The following is a 19,115-nucleotide window of genomic DNA, read 5'->3' as shown; positions in this document are numbered from 1 at the left end:
CCATTTTTATTTTCTTAATTTTGCAGACCGGTTACTTGCATTTTTTTAACTTTTTAGGTTATGTTGTATGGTTGTGGCTTTTCCATGGGTGTTATGGACTGAACTGTGTCCCCCTGAAATTCCTATGTTGAAGCCCTGACCGTCCACTGTGATGGTATTTGGAGGCAATTAGGGGTAAATGAGGTCATAAGGGTGGGGCCATAATCCAATAGGATCAGTGGCCTTATAAGAAGAGAAAGAGAGAGAGCTCCCTCCCCGCTCCCGCCTGCACTCTGAGGAAAGGCCACAGAGGACACAGTAGCTGACAGCCAGGAAGGGGCTCTCACCAGAACCAGAACTCTGTCAAGCCTTGGCCTTGGGCTTGCAGCCTCCAGTTCTGTGACAAAATAGATTTCTGTTGTTTAAGCTCCCCTGTCTGTGGTGCTGTGCTCTGGCAGCACAAGCATCTGTGTGCAGGCAAACCTACAGGTGATCCAGGCCAAGAGGGAGGGGAGGGGAGTGGGGGCAGGGGGCAGAGAGGGGAGGCTCATGGCTGCCTGATGGCCACTGTGAGTAGCGAGTTATCAGGGTCCTGAGGACACTTCCCAACACGCCCTGCCAACCCTCCTCCCCAAACGCAAACTGCCCTCTGGGTACATTTGGCCTTGCAGGTGTGTCCTGGTGTGGATGGCAGCCTTGGAGTGGAGTCACTGCAGCCCTGCCTAAAATCACCCCCCAGTTAGAAGCAAGGAGGTCATGGAGGCTGCACACCCACCCACAGCCCCAGTCCACGGGGTGACACTGGAGAAGTGGTCGAGGGGAGGCGCCAGCAGCTGGGCGTGGGTGTCAGAAGGGAAGGAACAGTGCACACTCCATGCCCCTACGCTGACTAGGCTCATAGGCAGGCTGGCCTCCGCACCGTTCTTGACCATCTGCCCCGGAGATGCTGTCATCCTACAGGTGCCCACAAATCCAGCCAAACAGCCACGCTTCTCACCCGAGCTCTGCTTCCCGTGTGAGGCGCTCCAGCCTCTGCAGGGGCTTTGGGCTTCCCGTCCCCTTGTCCTTGGGCATCTTGTGGTCACCTCTGCAGCACCCCGTCCAATGGCCAACGATGGCATCACGTTCCTTCTGAATCCGTGAGTCCACAGGGTAACGCTCTGCTGCCCCTTGAACGGCTTCTTGGGTCTCAGAAGCAGTCCCACTCAGGAGAGATGCCATGAGTTCTTAGGACAGGCTCTTGGTGAAAACCCCAGAGGGTGACATGAGCGGAGGGTCACTGGGCAGGCAGCACAGCACACACTGTTCTGGTGGAGATGTGGCTGTCCTGTGCGATGTGAGGGCGCTGTCTCCACAGAGGCCACTCTTCTGAAAGGCTTTGCTCAGGAGCCCTGACAAAGGGACAGGGGCGTGTGCTGGGCCAGAGGTACCCCAAGCTTGTCTGATGGCTCTGTCTCCGGGACAGGGGGCTGAGGATGGGGCCGAGGATGGAGCTCCGGACAGAAACATGGACACGGCTGAGCCCACCACAGCCCACTGCACCGGGCCACACCCCTGGTGCTGGGCGCCGTGCGCCAGACCCTGTGCTCGGCCCAGTCTAGCCCCGACAGCAACCCTGAGGCTGGCCTTCCTCCCCCTACTGAGCACCCCGGGCTACCTCACAGCAGAAGGTCCTCGAAGGGCACCCAGTGAGGACTGAGCCCCCGGCAGCACCTGCCCAAATGGTCTCCCAGTTCCCCCCACACACACTCAGAGCTCAGCCGCCCACTGAAGCAGGATGCGAACCCGCTCTCTCTCCACTGCGCCACTGGTGGCCGCTCCCCATCAGCAAGAAACCGGGGAGAAAACCCGAGGGACAGGCATACTGCTCAGGTCTCCTGGGACTCCGACATAGACTCAGATACTAGAAGATGCACCCGCCCGCGTCCCCACCCACCTGCCCAGCAACCCATCTGTCTTCTGTCCATCCAACCAGTGTGTCCTGGGTGCTCTGTGGGTCAGGCAGTGTGTCAGGAACTGGAGAGGCAGCCAGGAGTCTCACGCGCTTTATGGAGCCCCTCATTCAGGGAACGATCTCCCCACGGGGAGGGCAGGCCTGGCTGGAAGCCTGGAGGAGGGAGCCCGCGTGTCACAACTGTGAGATGCGATCAGCTGTGGTGGGAGGAGAAGGCAACACCTCAGGGAAGGAGACCCAGAAAGGGTCTCCAAGGAGGTCAGGGAGGGAGCGAGTCCTTTCCTCTAAATAGGAGGGTCCCCAGACGGCCGACAGGGCAGGTGAAGGGGGCGGGAGGGAGGCTCTGAGCAGCTGCGTGATGGGCACAGGTGCTGAGAAGAGGCCAGGTTTCTTCTGGGTTCTGAAGGTGCGGCGGACAGGTACGCCGGGGGATCGGAGCAGGGCGCCTGCCTCCTAGGCCTGGGGCAGAAACCCTGGGAGAGGGTATGCCCGGTAGGTACTGAGGCTGCAGGGCGGGCCTGGGAGGAAATGAGGGCTGTGCTGGCCTCATCCAGGGCCCAGGTGAGCCATCCAGCTGACAGCACCATCCAGAGCAGGTGGAGGGCTGGACGGGGAGCCGGGGTCAAGCCCCGGGGAGGAAGGGCCGGGGGTCCCCCTGCTGGAGGTCTTGGGGGATGGGGGGGGCTGGGCTCCCGGGTCGGAGGGGAGGGGCCCCTCATGCAACGCACAGGGGCAGCCCTGGATGGGGGAGGGCAGAGGGACTTGGTTTCTCCCTCACCAAGGTGCAGTGGGGAGGCCCTGGTTTCTGACAAGTTGTTGACCCTGTCAGGAACTGCAGGCTCCAGGCGGAGACACAGCAGGGGCCTTAAGGCCTGGCCCCTTCTGACCGCAGGCCTCTAGTGGGTTCGGTGCAGCCCCAGGCCCCCGCCTTTAGGGACGAGGAGCGCCTCCGGGTGAATGTGCCCACAGCGGCCCCAGGCAACTCAGGACTGGAGCCAAGGGGCGCCCGAGGCACCGACACCCACACCCGGCAGCTGAGACCGCAGGGACCCCGGCGCTGCCCTCCGCCCCCAAGGGAGGCGGTCGCCCGGGCCTGCGCCCTCCAGCCCCGGGCGCCAGAGAGGGCGGGACGCAGAGCGCGCGGGGCGGGGAGGCGGCAGGCCGGCGTGGGTAGAAAATGAGGCTCCCGGGGCGCGGGGGTGGGAGGCGAGGTCTGGCGGCCTGGCGGGCGTGCGCCGCACGCCGGCGGGCGGGCCGAGAGCAGGCGACTCCGGCTGCGCTCTCGTGTGCGCTGCGAGGGCGGGAAGGCTCCGCCCCGGGGAGGGAGGGGGCGCCGGATTAAAGGCCACCCAGGCGGGCGGGGACCAGGACAGCAGCCCTCACCCAGAGCGCACTCAGCTCCGCGCCGCCCAGCGCGAGTCCCGCCGGCCCCGCTGGTCCGGTGGCCCCGGCGCGGCACGTCCCGCAGAGCGCAGCAGGGCTCTCGCGACCGGAGCATCTGGACAGGGCGCTGAGCGGTGGCGGCGATGTCAGGGCGCGGGGCCCCGGGCCCCGGATGGGGGCTGCTGCTGGCGCTGCTGGCGCTGGGCGAGCTGCCGCGGGCGCAGGGCGTCGAGGAGATTCCTGGCGGCGCGCACGGGGAGAGCCAGGGCTTCCAGGTGGTCACCTTCAAATGGCACCACGTCCAGGACCCATACATCATCGCGCTCTGGATCCTCGTGGCCAGTTTGGCCAAGATCGGTAAGCCGGCCCGGGCTCCGTCGGCGCGCCGCGGCTTCCCCCCCCCCCCCCCCGCTGGGTCTGCGGGTCCCTTCCTGCGCCCCCGGCGGACAGAGCCGGCTGCCTGCGCCGCCTTCTTCACGCGCTCCGCCGGGTCCGCGGTCTTCCCTGTGGAAGGGGCGCGTCCAAGGTCGGTTGCCCGGCGGTCCCGTCGGGGAGCGTCGCGGCCAGCCCCGGGGATTCGGCCCTTGGGTCGCTCAGGGCGAGGCTCGGGGACTGCGAGCCTGGCCGGGCCCGGAGTGGCAGTGCTCGTGGCCGAGGGCTACCCGGTCCCGGCCGGGCGGGCGCAGCCTCCTGAGTCCCCGCGTCCCCGGGTCTCCGCGGTCGGGACTCCCTCTGCCCCATCCAGGCCAGCAGACGTCGCGGACTGCTCCGCGCTGGGGCTCCCGCAGCCAGGTTTTCTGTCCGTCGGGCTTGTCGGGGCTGTTAGTGCAGGAAAGAGGGAATGTCCTTGCCTTCAAGCGCCGGAGCACTCCGTCCCCAGTGCAGAAAGAAAAATGGTGTCACCAAGATGAAAGCCGGTACCGTCCTATTTATAGGAGCAAGTTTTCCACTGACGGTGTTTCTCTCTTCAAAATCCTGGTCTGTCAGATTTCTCTCCTCCTGACTGGCTCCACTGAGCCAGCAGAGTGGGAACTGCAGGTAACTCCCGGGCAAGGTGACAGGAAGGTCAGCTTTCTTAAGAGCCTCTGAGGACCAAAGTTTCAACGTGTTGATCAACACCAGGAAGGGTCTTCCGTGAGGTGGCGGAGATGTGAGGGCAGGTGTAATTAGTAGGTGGAGCAGGGGAAACCCTGTGAGGGGGTCTGAGGACTCCCCCCTCACCACAGAGCAGCCGGACGGGGATGGGTCCGCAGAGGTTTTGGAATGGGGAGGGGCCGGGGGTGCTGGCCTCCTCAGCGGGGCCAGGAGGGGCAGGCTCTGGGGAGAGGCGGTCAGAGGACTTTGGACCTGGCTTTGGGGGTTCCTGGTGTTCCCTGGCGGCTGGTTACGGCTCGTTTCTCCTTCAGCCCTGCCTGCCCTGTGTCCTGCTGTGCCAGCGACCTCCCTTTAAGTCTCTCATTTTGTTCTGTTTCTTTCAAAGCTCTCCGGCCCCTCTGCCTCCCCCTTTTTCCTCCGGTGTGTGTTTAGTTCCTCGGCCCTGCCTGCCCGGTCCCTGTGCCCAAGCCGCCCTCCACTCCTTGGCTTTTTTGTGGGGGATTGTGATGTCAGGAGTGAGATGTCGGCACCGAGAGGCGGTCTCACGTGCTGTGTCTCCTCTGGGTGTCTCTGCCGCAGGGGACTTGCCGACACTGGCCACTTTCTACTGGCCACTTACGGGGCAGGTCCAGCCTCACCCTGGGGCTCTAGGAGCAGCACCCCGTCCTGAGGATCCCCTGGGAGCTGACCGGTTTCTGGGGCAGAGCGGGGATCTCCTCCTCAGCCCCCTTCTCTCTTTTGTGAAACCACAGATATGTGCAGGGGGGTCCCCACCTGGGACCTGGAGCCCCCCTGTCGTGTAGAGCGAACATGTGCTTCCTGTGCAAGCCCAGCCCCAGGTCCTGCACCCGGAGGTCCAGTGTCTGTCATTCACCCAGGAAGAGCCTGCCCCGAGGTCTCCTGAGCGCTCAGCTCCTCCAGAGGGGACCTTGGGGGGGGCGGGGCCCCTGCTCCCACCAGCTCCGCCTCTCGTGGGCGGGGCGGGCCCAGAATGTGTTTGTCTGTGGTCACTTTAGTAGCGCCGCCTCCCCTGGGGCTGCTGGCCCCATCCGAGGGGGAAGGGGGGCCAGCTTGGGTAGAGGCTCGGTGGGGGGCTGTAAGGGAACACGAACAGGACCCCGGAGAGAAGACCCATGGGGCCGGCCTAGCTGCCCTGGGCCAGGCCTGGCCCCGACGCTGCCCACGCTGTCCTGCACTTGGAGGGTCCTGCTGTGACGGCAGAGGGTCTCGCCCGTGAACAGGCTGCACAGAGGGACTCCGTTCTCCCATCTTAGAAAGCAAGCTGGGACCCTCCCCAGGCCCAGCCCCCTCCCAGCCATGCCCCTGTCTTCTGGAACCCACTGCACTGCCCCTGCCCAGGTCCCCAAGGCTCTCCGGGTGGCCCAGCATGGGCTTCACGTGACCCCGCCTCTAGCCCAGCAGGTGTCTCTGCACAGACATCCCCCCCCCCACCCCGCACCTGCCGGAGAAGAGGAACAGGGTTGGCTGCGGAGCTCACAGACGCCGAGGCCCCGGGTCCCTATTCGCAGATGCATTTGGGCCTGCCGGGTCCCTACCTGCTGTCGCATCTTTAGGAGATGCAGAAGGGGATGAAGCCAGGGGGGGAGCTGCCCCACAGCTCCCAGCTGGGCCCGCAGGGCCGAGGCTGAGGACCCTCCTGCGCTGGGGAGTGTCTGCCCCTGGGGTCGCGGGTGGGACGTGTGCTCCCCAGGGGGCCTCGAGTCTGCAGCCACTCACACCAGGGTCAGTCTGGGCCTTGGCCCAGGTTGGACTCCCTCTCCCTCAGCCTGTCCCACCTCCTCTGGCCTCCTCTGGGACCAACGTCTAGTGGGCTGGGTGGGTGCGTTTCGGCCGTGCGGGATGGCGAAGCTGTGGCAGCGGTGGGTGGGGCCCACCTGGGGGTGGGGGTCCAGGCGGCTTCGGGGGACAGCCTGGAGGTGGCGGGTGACCGGGATAGGTGCTCCTGGAGGCCGCCAGGGAGACCCCGTGTGTCGTGCTCTGGCGCCGAGCCGGTGGGTTGAGGGCTCCGCTCACGCCTGGCCGGAGCTGCTGGGAGCGGTGATTCGGCTTCTGAGCTGCGGAGCCAGAGGGGCAGGCGGAACGCGCCGTCTCTGCTGTTTCTCCTCTCCCTCTCCGTCTCCTCTCTCTCTAAGTTGCCCCCCCCAGAGCCCACCCCCAAGGAGGCAGGGGGCTGCCCCCACACCCCGGCAGGAACACTTCGGGAAGAGCCCGGAGCCCGTGGGTCCCCCCGGACCCAGAGAAGGAAGCAGCTGGGGTGGGTGGCGCTGGCCCAGGCGTGCCCAGCGGCCGTGGTCCTCTGAGATCCTCGGCCTCTCCCCCATGGCCCCCGGGGTTTTGTGAGTGCTTCTGTTCCGTGCTTGGTCACCCCCTCCCTCTTCACCCAGTCTTGGAGGAAGAGACCCCGGGGGGGGGCGGGGTGTGTCTTTCCTGACCAGCAGAAGCCGGGCGTGGTCCCCGGGCACCCTGGGGAGTAGCCAGGGCCTTTAGGGCCACGCGCGCGACCCTGTCTGCACACTTTACCCGCTCTGCCCCTCGAGACTGCAGCACCTTGGCTCCTGGAGACGCAGGTCCCTCTTCCCACCTGTGCTCCAGCTGGAGCTCGGCCTTGGGGCCACGCTCTGTTCGGCTGCACGTGTCAGCAGCTGCCTTATCAGGTCAGACTCTGCTCTCCAGGCCCCTAGACCCCGATGCCCGTCACTTGCAAAGCGCCTTCACTGTGGCTTCTCCTCTGGTCCAGCCCCAGCCCTTGCCAGGGGAGGGGCACAGCCCCCGGGTGCTGGGACACCCATGGCTTCTGTCCAGAGCACCTGCCACGTCGGTGGATTTCTCTGAAGTTCAGCCTTCGGGCGCTGGGTGTCTGCCCTGGGTTGTGCTCCCAGGCTGTCGGGGAGTGGTGGACAATATTTACCTCCTTGGGTTGACACCAGAAGCTTGTGGTTTTCGCTCCATGTGCTCTGGTCCTAAGACCAGAACCCCCATCGCTGCACCCAACCCCTGTCCCTCTTTCCTGTGGGCTCCCCGGCGCCCTCCACCATGCTCTCCTCCCTGTTCCCACCAAATTTCCCTTACACCGCAGCATGAGCAGCAGGAGTCTTCGGTGGACCCCATCCTCCCAGGAGTAGACGAATCAGTGGGCCCTAGTGGACCCCAAGCCTGGCAGGACAGATGGAGTCAAGACCCATCATCCAAGGTCTTGGAACCAAGACCTCTCCCAAGAGTGTCTATGGGAGGGACATTCTGCGCTGAAAGTGTAAAGTCTCATTTGTCAGGAACTGCCCGTGGGAGAATTAGCCACGGGCTGTCAAACAGCCCCTGCATTTGGAGCTAAGGTGCCTTTGTGGAGTACCCTGAGGAAGAGGGGCAAAGGTTGGGAAGTGCTGATAGCCCCAGTCCTGCTTGCTTGGCAGAAGGAGCTCTCCAGGGATTTTCCCATCCAGCCCACTCCCGCGGTCCAAGAGAATCACAGCAGTGTTCCCAAGACTGCAAGTCCCAAAGGTCGCCGACACCTGCCGCTGGGCTCTCCCAGTCCGGTGCCTCATCAGCCTCACGTTTATTTCTTCCCAGCGTCTGAGTCCCTTTTGACAGCAAGTTTTCCCAGAAGCGCGTGGCAGAGTGGGGCAGGGGGCTCAGTGTGCGGTGGGCCAGGTCAGGGCTGGTGGTCCCGGGCTCCCTCCACGCCTCCTGCCTTCCCTCTGAGAAGGGACTCCTCCAGCCCTCTCTGTGCTGGAGCCCAGAGTGGGTGGTGACCTCCCTGGGCGGAGGTGGGCACAGTGGTGCCCCGTCCCCTGCACCAGGAAACCTTGGAGGCGCCTGGGCGCTTTCCTGGCGTGAGGTCCGCTCCACTGGGGTGGCCTTGTGCCCAACCCCCGCCTGCACCTTCGCTCCCAGCCAGCCCCCAGCCTCCTTCCTGACCTTGCTCGGTGTCTCCTGCCCCTTCACCATCCCTTCTTCATACTGTGAAGTCTGTCTCCTCCATCTGCCCAGGGCAGGGGGAAGAGGGGTGTTGGCGGAACCCACCACCTTGCCTGCAGAGGCCGTCCCCACCTAGCCCTGCCTACAGAGCCCATCAGACTGGGGGAGTTGAGCTCCAGGGGCCTGTGGGCCGGGTGGGGATGGGGAGGCACAGTATTAGTGGGGGGGGGATGGGTAGGGGACTGGCGGGGTGGCAGAGGCCCAGGGAGCGCCGGGCACGGGAGCAGCAAGTCCCCGTGGGTGCGAGGCTGTGGCCCTGCCGGCTTCCCTGGGTTCTAGCTGAAGCTCGGCCGCTACCCCCGTCCCCCCTGCGGCCAGGCCAGGAGCCCCACCCACCAGCATCTCTCCCCCCTCCTCTTCTGAGCTCAGAACCCTCCAGCCCACTGGGGTCTTGAGGTCGCCCCCTCAACACTGGGGTCTGGGCTCAACCAGGTCAGCTCTGCAGAGGCGGGGGCTGCGTCTGTTCGTTCCCACGTGTCCCCAGCGCCTGAAGGCCGGCCTGCCCCGGCAGCGCTCCTGCAGGTGTGTGTGCAGACGCGTGTGCTCGGCTGGATGCGCGCTGGACGGGTGGCTGGACAGGCGTGTGAGTGGGTGAGGGAGCGGACACTCCACGGTGGTGTGAGCTTCGTCCAGACCCTCGAGATGCTAAGCTCCTTAGCCAGATTCTCGACCGGAATAGCCGCACGGGCACACCCGGTGACCGCCTCAGGCCGAGGGCAAGGCCGCATCAGCTTGGAGCACCGTGGGCTGTAGGTCTGAGGCGGGGAGCGCTCGCCCGCGCGAGGCCCGGCCTGAAGCAGCTCCCTGACGAGCTGAGTCGGTCAGTTCACACCCAGTCCTGCCTCCTGGAGCAAGACAGGGCAGAACAGGCCCGCGGGTCCGCTCGCAGGCCGCAGACAGACGCCCGCACGCCCTCTGGGCGGAGCCTGGACTCGGGCCCCAGCCGCGCAGTGTCCCCGGCCCGGGACGACATCTGGGCTCGAACGTGTGATTTATTCTATTAGTGCGGCCGCAAGGCTTGATTTTTAGCGGCCACGGCTCTGAGCGCTGGTTTAACATTCATCTTACAAACCTTAATGCTGCCACGTGTCCGGCACTGCTGCAGGCCACGAGGACACGGCTTCCCACGAAACAGACCCAGACCTCCCTCGGGGTGTGTCACACCCCCCGGAGCAGGCGAGTTCAGCCGCAGGGTGCATGCGTCGAGTCCTGGCGGAACAGGGAAAGAAGGGAATAGCGCAGGTGGGGAGGAACGAGCCCTGAGGGTTAGGGGGACGTTTCCAGGGTCCAGATGGCCCTGCAGAGGCCCTGAGGTGGCCGCATGGGGGCATGTTTGCGGGGCAGCTGAGGAAGCCCCCCAGGAGAGGGGTGGCAGGTGAGGGGCCAGCGGGTCCACCAGCCACACGCGTCCCAGCGAAGTGGGGCCTTGGAGGCTTCTGGGCCGAGCACCCTTGACCCCTCTGGGAGGGACAGGACCCCAAGGGAGAGATGAGGGTGGGTCGGACCCATCACCCCCTGAGCTGAGCTGCCCCGTGGTGGTGTGTAATGTTTGCAAAATCCCTCTGATTTTGTAAGATTCTCCCCATAAGCATGTTCAGGACAGACAAGCCGGAAAAATGGTGCGTACCTGCTCGAGGATTGGAAGGGAGAGCCAGGTCTGCCTTCCGGAGACTCTGAACGAGGTGTCTGAGCACTAAGGGCCCAGCCAGGCCGCACTGCTCCAGCCTCTGCGCCCCCAGCGTCCCAGGACAGGGAGGGGCCTGGTGCTGCCTCGCCTCTGCCAGGACCCCGCCTGTAGGGCCAGGGCTGAGGTCCCACTGCAAGGCACTGGGCAGCACCTTGAGGTCAGGGGTCTTTCCTTGGAGCTGTCAGGGGTCTTTCCTTGGCGCTGGCCGCACCTCAGGTCCACATCTGTGAGCTGAGCGTTCGCTCATCGGTTCTAGAATGAATGGAGAGGCCCCAGGGTTTGCTGGACACCGGGGTTCAGAGTCCAGGCTGAGGGCTCAGGTGGTGGCCAGGGTGCGGGCTTCCCCTCTGCGGGGCAGTCGATCGAGATGGGCTGCAAAGGGAGGGGCCGGCAGAGCAAGAAGGGCTGGTGGAGGCAGGGCCGGGCGGAGACGCCAGCCCCGGGGCCCCAGCGCTGGCGGGTGGGAAGGTGTCAGGGCCGCTCCAGCTGCGGTGGGGGGTGGTCAGGGCCGGACGGTGGAGAGGTGGGACAGGCTGGAGGCTGTGGACTCGGGGGGTGTTGAGCTGAGTCACCCCAGGCCCCCGGTTGAACCCTCTGCTTCCTGCACAGACGTGGCCCTGGCGGGGTGGCCAGCTGTCGGCTCTGCAGGGCGTCCTGTGAGCCTGGACCTCCAGCCTCCAGGGCCGGGGGCAGACCAGGGTCCTCTAGGGCCCACCCTGTGCTCGCGGAGGAGGCCGCGGGCTGGAGGGCGAGGGCCAGGCTCCGTTTCCTCCTGGGTATATCAGGAAGCCTCTGATGAGTTCACCACCTGCTTAGCTCTCTTGCCAAAGTCCAACTGGTTTTGAGTTCTCAGCTGGGAAAGGCCCAACATAAAAGCTGGAAGCGGCTGCTTCTCACAGCTCTTGGAACTACACAGAGGGTGGGAACCAGCAGCTCACCGGGGCTCTGTTTCTGCTCAGGTGTAGCGGGCCCTAGACGCGGGGGCACAGCGAACACGGGCCTGCAGCCTCCCAGCCTGCTTTCCTCGGAACGTGGCCCGCACGTGCTGGGTGCTCGCTGTGGACCCATCAAGGCAGGGCCGCCCAAAGGCCTTCGCACCTGCATGTGTATGCTGGTGCCCGTGGGTTGAGGGTGTCACCTGTGGCACTAAGATCTAGTCCCCAGATGCTGGGGGCCTGAGGACCTGAGGTCCCCTCACGTGCCTCTGGGTCACCCTCTCCCTAGCAGGGTCTGTGAGGAGTGGGTGAGACAGGCCTGGGGCTCTGGTCGTGCTCACGTTGTCCTCACCCCACACAGCCAGCGGGAGCACACGGGGCCGTGAGGAGACCCCCGGGCCCCACTCCAGCAGGAGAAGCTGGGCTCCCAGGGGCGTGCTGGGAAGAGCCTGCCGGTGGGGGAGGAGGCTTGGCCCCCCGAGAGCTGTATCCTGGGGTCACAGAGGCCTTTCTGCTGCAGAAGCCGCCAGGCACCCCCAGGGCAGGGCCCCAGAGCAGGCCTGGGGGCGGCGGTGGGAGGGGTACGGCCTCCCTCCTGCTACTTTGCACAGGCCATTTCGGAGGCCAGGCTCTCCGGGAGGCAGTGTCACCCCCACGCAGCACCTGCAGTAACTCAGTAACCGAGCAGAACGTGCGAGGGTACCTCCACGTGTGACTGCTAACCCTAACCCTAACCCTTCCACATCCTGAGGCAGCAAAACCTTCATCCTCCTCCTTCAGTTGCCAATCCGGACGGAGACCCGCTGCCTTGTAGCCTGGGGTGGGCGTGTCGCCGGCCTCAGACTCTCATCAGCTTCTGGGAAGCCTGGCGAGACCCCCGGTTCTCAGTCCGGTTCAGTCTCCTGGGGGTCGTCGGCCCAAACATCTCGAATCAGAGCTTCTGGGGTGAGGCAGGGACCAGGCCCAAGCTTGTGGGTCTCCAGGGCGGGCAGCAGGCGGAAGCAGATGGTCGCTGTCCTGAGCAGGCGCCACCCGGCTAGGCTCCTGGAGGCTGCCTGCAACCTCACAGAATTTGAGGACTCCCCGGGGCCCCCCACACTCTTGCACCTGCCTGGTCTGCTACTGCATCTAAGAGGACTTGTGATGGCCTTGCTAAGGGCAAGCTGCTGTCCCCTCTGACACCTCAGCCTCCTCAGCAGGGACACGGCCAGGTTCAGCATCTCCCTCAGGCGCAGACTTAAACAGGTGCTGGCAGACAGTCTGTGAACACTAGTTACCCTGCACAGCACCCGGCCTTAATAAGAGGTCAACGAACAATAGTTGAATGAAAACGAAAATGCCAAGACAGCCACACAATAACTACAGACACTAAGTCTGAGGTGGACAGTGGGAGCCAGGACCTTGTGGCACCAGCAAGGGCAGGGGCCAGTGTCCTTTAATGCCGGGGAAGGAGGGGACTGGGCAGTCCTGCCCCACACACACCTGTTGCCTGCAGCCTCCCGGTTCCCACCTGTCCTGGGATGGGAATGATTTTGTGGAGTCGGCAAGGTGCTGGCTTTTACCCAGTGAGTTCCCAGCTGGAGAGGGTGTTGCATGGAGCTGGCCAGGAGTGACCTCTCTGTGACCTGGTGTCGGCCCCAGGCAGGTGCACCTCAAACCCCGGCTGTTAGGTGACCCTTTCGGTGCTGGGGTCTCCAGTACAGTGTCGCTAGGATTTGGGAGGGGGGGTCATGTGACCACCGTTTAGCAATATAATTAGCGAACAGAGCAGGGCTCAGGGGTGAGTGTGTGAGGTGGGGCCTGTGGGCACACACCCACGTGCAGGCTGTGAGGGTCCAGCCGTCCCCCGCTCATTCCCCCCAACCCCATACAGCCTACCTTCCTGGGGACAGACTACAAAAGGAGGGCAGTTTTAAGCTTCTGAGAAGGCCCTGGATGGCGAATGCGGCGTCTGTTGTCAAAATCCTTTACTCATTAACTTGCTAGGACCAAGAACGTTCCGATGTCAAGGGCGCCCTCAGCCCCAAGCCCTGTGCACGGCCTGCCTCGGGGGTCTGAGGGGAGCACATCCTGGCCCAGCACCCCCTCTGCCTTCCGCCAGTGCGCCCCAGGGAGGCCTGGCAGATGCAGGGTGAGCACACGTGGCCGGCCGCCCAGGGGCGAGGACAGGCTCCTTTCGCCAGACCGGGGGAGACAGTCCAACCCGACTGCCCCCCCGGGCCCAGTGCTCTGGGACCCTCTTCCCAACACGCCCGTCCCCCCGGCCTCTTCCAGCTGGTGCGGGGGGCAGAGACCAGGGGAATTTGTCTCTGCAGCCCCCGCAGACCCCCACCTGGCCCTCAAGGGCACCCAGGGAACTGGCACGCGAGCAGCAGCTCCGGCGGGCTTTCCATTTACAATCCTGGTTTGCTCACGATCTGGAGAGATTCCTTTCAGTGTTAATGAGCTGAACATGTCTGGAAGGCAGGTGGAGTGAGCGCCCCCCCAAGCCACCAGCTGCAAGTCACTGCCGTCCTGAGCCGTGCTCGTGGCCCGTGGCCACGGGATCTCGGGGGGGGGGGGCCCGAGGCGGCCAGGAGAGGAGCGGGAAGGAGGCCGGCTGCCCGGACGGCCTGTCCTCAGAGGAGGCCTGGCCCCAGCCCCGCGCCCGCGGTGGCCGCCTCTGAGGACAGGCCGCCCGGAGCGCGTGGGACCACCGCATCCCCGCCCACCCCCGCCTGCAGGAGCCCCGGGGCCCGCACTTAGCTCTTCTCAGCCTAATCCACGCAGGCCCCACGGCCTGACTGTGGGAAGTTAAAGTTAAACGAGACAGATCGTCCGCTGTCCGGGAGCAAGGTCCTCCGCTTCGCAGCCGTGCACTCACCTGCACCTCTTCCCGGCAGCCTGGCCTGGGCCCACCCACCGGGGCCCACGGGGTGTGCGCAGGGGCGGGTCGCAGGGCTCGCCGCCTCGGCTCTCGCCTCCCGTGGAGCCCCCGGGCTCCGAGGACCCTAGGTCGGGTGGTCGTCGGGGCCCCTCCTTCGGAGCAGGGAGAGGCCCGCAGGGGGGAGGAGAGGACGCTGGTCCTGGCGGCGAGGCCGCGGCGCCCCGGGCGGGACTTTCTCCCCGGGGAGGTCCTCTCGCCCCCGAGTCGCGCGTGAACGGAGCTCCCGGATCTCAGCGAAGCGCCTTGCGCCGCAGACTCGAAGGTCTGAGACTGCCACGCACCAGGGCTGACCGGCGCTGGACCGCGGGTCCGGCACGTTGCTGGCTTTGCCGTCGTCGCCGGGGCCGCCAGAGCTGGTGTCTGAAGCTGGTGCCGTCCCTGCTCGCGCACACCCACGCTCGCGCACGCCTACCTCACCCCCTGCCCTCCTTGGCGCCCCGCCGCACACCCCTCAGTGGGCAGGCCCCCTCCCGGGCTGGCGTCCCGGGTTCCGGACCTCACTCTGCTCGTCCGTGGGACCCCTCCCTGTGGATGGCAACAACACCCTTTGCAGTAAAAAGTGGGGCTTTTGTTTGTAAAAGTTCTGGGGGAGCCTTCCCGTCGTGTTGGTGCAGTAGAATCAGGACGGATGGTTGGCGCTGGCGGGAAGATGCAGGCTGACGGCACCGGGTTCTCCCTCTGGGTGACAAGCAGGCGTGTTGCCCAGCCCGCCCAGCCCGCCTTCTCGTACTCAGTGTGTCACCTCCATCCCTGGCCTGGCCTCCTGAGGCCACATCCCAGCGCTAGGCCCACCGGCTGCAGAGATGCTGGCTTTTAAACATTAGTACACGGAATATTTTCAGTTGTAAATTTACAGGATCATTGAGCAGAGAGTCCAGAGAGTTCCCTGCACTCCCATCCCTATTCCCCTCCCCCCCACGCACACAGTTTCCCTATTGTCAACATTTTGCACTGACACGGATCATGGGTTACAATAGATGAACCAATATCAATACGTTATTGTTAACTGAAGTCCAAGGTTTACATTAAATTTCCATCAGTGTCATACAGTCTGAGTGTGGACAAATGTCTAATGACGTGTATCTACTTTTTTATTTATTTCTATCTTGTGGAATCTTAGTTCCCCAGCCAGGGGTCAAACCTGGGCCCCTTGCATTGGAAGCGCGGAGTCTTAACCACCTGACTGCCAGGGAAGTCCCAGCCACTGAGGCTTTTACTGTCTCCATGGTCTTGCCTTTTCCCGGAATATCCTAGAGTTGGAATCCTACAGGATGCAGCCTTTCAGATGGGTTCCTTCACTCAGTCACATGCATCTCATGTTCCTCCACATCTTTTCATGGCCTGATGGCTCACTTCTTTTTGGTGCAGAATATTCCACTGTCTGGACGGACCACAGTTTATCCATTTCCCTGCTGAAGGACACCTTAGCTGCTTCCAGGTTTTGACAATGATGAATACAGTTGCTATAACCATCTGTGTGCAGGGTTTTGTGTGGACATAAGGTTTTAGCTCATTTGTGTAAATACCAAGGAGCACAATTGCTGGATCACGTGGTAAGAGTGTGTTGAGTTTGTAAGAAACTATTACGCTGTCCTCCAGAGCAGCGACGCCCTTCTGCATCCCCACTGGGGTTCCTGGAGCTCCACGTCGTCACCAGCAGTCGGTGTGGTCAGTGCCTGGACTTTAATGATTGTGGAGGATGAGCAGTGGTGCTGTTTCCGTGTGTGTTTCCAACAGCGCGTGGTGTGAGTGTCTCTTCGTGTCCTAACTTCCATCTGCACTTCCTCTTTGGTAAGGTATCTGTTTAGACTTGGGGCCCATTTTTCAGTTGGGTTGTTTTCTGATTGAGTTTTAAGAGTTGTTTGTATATTTTGGATACAAATCCTTTATCAGATGTGTGTTTTGCAAATACTTCATGCCTGTCTATGACTTTTCTCATTCTCTTAGCTTTCACAGACACTTCATTAATTTTAAGGAACCCCAACTTACCAGTTCTTTCTTTCATAGATCATACTTTTGGTGTTGGGTCTAAAAACTCATCTCCAGACCTGAGGTCATCTAGGTTTCTCCTGTTTTATCCTCTGAGAGTTTCATAGTTTTGTAGTTTCATTTCAGGTCCCTGATCCATTTTGAGTTGATTTTGTGAAGGGTGTGAGGTCTCGATTCATCTTCTGTGTGGACATCACTTGTCCCAGCACCATTTGTCGAAGAGACTGTCTCTGCTCCGTTGCGTTGTGTTTGCTCCCTTGTCAAAGGTCAGTGACCACATTTATAGGGTCTGTTTCTGGGCTCTGTTCTGTCCGTTGATCTATACGTCTTTTCCGTCCCCGACACCGCAGTCTCGGTTACTGGAGCTTCACAGTAAGTCCTGGAGTCGGGTGGCGTCCGTCCTCCAACTCGGTCCTTCTCCTTCAATGTTGCCTTGGCTGTTCTGGGTCTTTTCCCTCCTCTCCATGTTAATTTGAGAATCACTTTCTTGACATTCACTTACAATAACTTGCTGGGATTTTTTATTGGGGCTGCACTGTATCTGTGGATTACGTTGGGAACTGATATCTTGACCGTATTGAGTCTTCCTCTCCATGAATGTAGGCTCTCTCTCCATTTATTTAAATCTTCTTCAGTTTCTTTCATCCAAGTTTAGAAGTTCTCCTCATACAGGCCCAGCACATATTTTGTTAGATTTATACCTAAGCGTGTGTTCTTTTGGTGCTGATGTAAACGGTATTGTGTACTGAATTTCAAATTCCATACATTCAGTGCTAGTTTATAGGAAGCAATTGACAATCTATATCCTTCAGGCTTGCTATCATCACTTACTAGTTCCTCTGGAGTTTCCTCTGGATTCTTTGGGGTTTTCTACTCAGATAATCATGTCACCTGGGAACACAGCATCTGCCCTGCGGCCCCGCCCCCAGCAAGGCCAGTGTGCTCGCCCTGTGGCTCCTGGCTTTGCTGCCATGTGTTGGGCATTTCAAGCTATCTTGGCCGGGACCAGACATGAGGTGGGCGAGGCGGGAAGGAGCTGTGATGTGAGCTTCCCAGATGTGGGGAACCTGCCCCCACCCACGTGTTGCTCCCTGAGTTCTGACGTTCCCATCAAGGTTTCAGTGCCATACACTGCTATGACGACACGAGACGTAGCCTGGAATAGCACGGATCACTGTTCCATTTCCTGCACAACCGTTGGTTTTACCTAAAGTTAATTATTGTCTGGGGTCGGTGGTGCTATTTTCTATGTACTTAGTGACTCCCTGCCCCAGACCTCTGCGGGCTGCTGCCCCCGACACCAGGTCCCTGGGCTTCCCTCTGCCAGACACAGCGCCGGCCCTCCCGTCACTCTGCCCTCCACGGGGCGCCCCGCCTGGCATCCCATGCCTTCTGTCTTGGGGAGCCCCTCTTTGGTGGACTCATTCTCCATCAAATGTGACTTTCCCCCCTTCCTCTGGGGACTGGCTGTGCAGGGGAGGGTGACATCGACCGTCCTGAGCAGACTGATGACCTACTGGATTCATGCTGGGGACCCCCGCCCCTCTCCCCTCCCTCCTCCCCCCTCCTCTCCCCAGTAATGATGTGCTTTGAGGCAGATCTCATTTCATCTGTCGAGCTTGGTCCCTGGAAGCACAAGCCTTTCATCCGGAGACGTTTGTGGCTGCTTCGTCCATGTCTCTCCCTCTGTCCCTCTTCTAGCTCCTTCTGAGAGAACCTGTGTCGTCCTCTTTCTACTCTTGAATGTCCTCTCCTGCGTTGGTGTCTCTATCTTTTTCCTCTGTCTTCTGAGAGATCCTTTAACTTCAGCTTCCAACACCTCTGTTGAGTTTTGTTGGGTTTTTTAATTTTTTTTTTTCTTGGCTGTCAGGTCTTAGTTGCGGACGCGGGATCTTCGTTGCGCCATGCAGGCTCTTCGTTGCAGCCCGCAGGCGTCTCTGTAGTTGTGACGCGCAGGCTCCAGAGTGCGTGGGCTCCGTAGTTTGCAGCACGTGGGCTCTAGTTGAGGCGCACAGGCTCATCAGTTATGGCACACGGGCTTAGCTGCCCCGTGGCATGTGGGATCTCAGTTCCCCGACCAGGGATAGAACTCGCGTCCCCTGCCTTGGAAGGCGGATTCTTTACCGCTGGACCAGCAGGGAGGTCCGTCCGTTGAGTTTTTAGTTTCTGCTCCCGTATTTTCTCATGTAAACAGGAGTTCGTAAGTCACTGCCTGCACCCTTCGGCCTAGGATGCAGCTCCTTTTCCTGGTGTGGACCTGCCTCTCCCGGCAGTGTTTCCTCACTTGCCCTGCTTTACATGACTCGGCCGCTGGTTTTCAAGCCCAAGACCTCCCACGCCCCACCCCCAGGGGGGCTGATCAGGCTGGGTCCGCGCATATGGGGGCCGACCTCACGGTGCCCAGCAGGGAGCGCGGGGGCTGCAGGGGTGGGGAGGCCAGGATGCCAGCGTCTTCAGACCGCCCCCCTTCCTGCTGGCCTGGCCAAAAATCTAAAAATAAAGAAAATAAATGACACCACTGCCCTTTTGTTTCCACCGGGCTTGCAGGAATCTGATTTTCATCTTTACGACAGCCCAGAAAGGTCTAGACTGTCATCTTATGATAAGGGAACCAAGTCTAAAAGGAATAAAATAATAACTTGCTGGTGACCAGCAACACAGGTCCCTCAGAACGGAAGGCCCTCGAATGTGCAGAAACCCTGTCTCTTGACCCCCCGACAGGTGCTGTTCCTCTGGGTGGCCCCAGCATGGGGTGGGGGGCAGCTCCTGCCCTTGGTCCTGACCCCCCTGCATGCCTTTGGGCCAAACGATGGGAACCTGGGGGTGCAAAGCAGTCCCAGCGAGGGTGTTGGCTGTGCTGCTCGCCCCCAGGGACAGTTTACATAGCTCAGTCCAGCTTTTCTCAAGACCCGGTGCCCGTGCAGGGTCCCCTGATGGTCTCCCCGCCTCGGGAGCCCTTTGCCCCCTGCAGCACGGTGTCCATATCAGAAGTCAATAGTCCCACCACTTCCTGCTGCTCTGGGTCTGGGCAGTGGCCTGTGACAAAGTCCTGGCTTCGGGGCCAGTGCTGGGAGCGCCCTGATAGCAGGGGCTGCGGTGATCCGGCAGCCACGTGAATGGCAGACGTGGTTTATGACACCTTGGGACATTGCCCACACACTTTATCTGCACAAA

The 19,115-nt window shown here is 62.0% G+C and overlaps 1 protein-coding gene across 1 annotated transcript in view; it reads left to right on the top strand.

The window, feature by feature from the left end:
• The first annotated feature begins 3,317 nt into the window (after positions 1–3,317).
• SLC9A3 (solute carrier family 9 member A3) overlaps positions 3,318–19,115 on the top strand; it is a 37,409-nt gene continuing 21,611 nt past the window's right edge. The window contains exon 1 of the mRNA XM_067730299.1: positions 3,318–3,673. Coding sequence (XP_067586400.1) covers positions 3,460–3,673 — 214 coding nt within the window. The 5' untranslated portion in view covers positions 3,318–3,459. The remainder of the gene's footprint in view (positions 3,674–19,115) is intronic.

The sequence above is a fragment of the Pseudorca crassidens genome, chromosome 3 (assembly GCF_039906515.1).
Source record: "Pseudorca crassidens isolate mPseCra1 chromosome 3, mPseCra1.hap1, whole genome shotgun sequence".
NCBI classification, from domain to species: domain Eukaryota; kingdom Metazoa; phylum Chordata; class Mammalia; order Artiodactyla; family Delphinidae; genus Pseudorca; species Pseudorca crassidens.
Note: the sequence above shows the minus strand (reverse complement) of the source record. Positions and strands in the feature narration are given on the sequence as shown.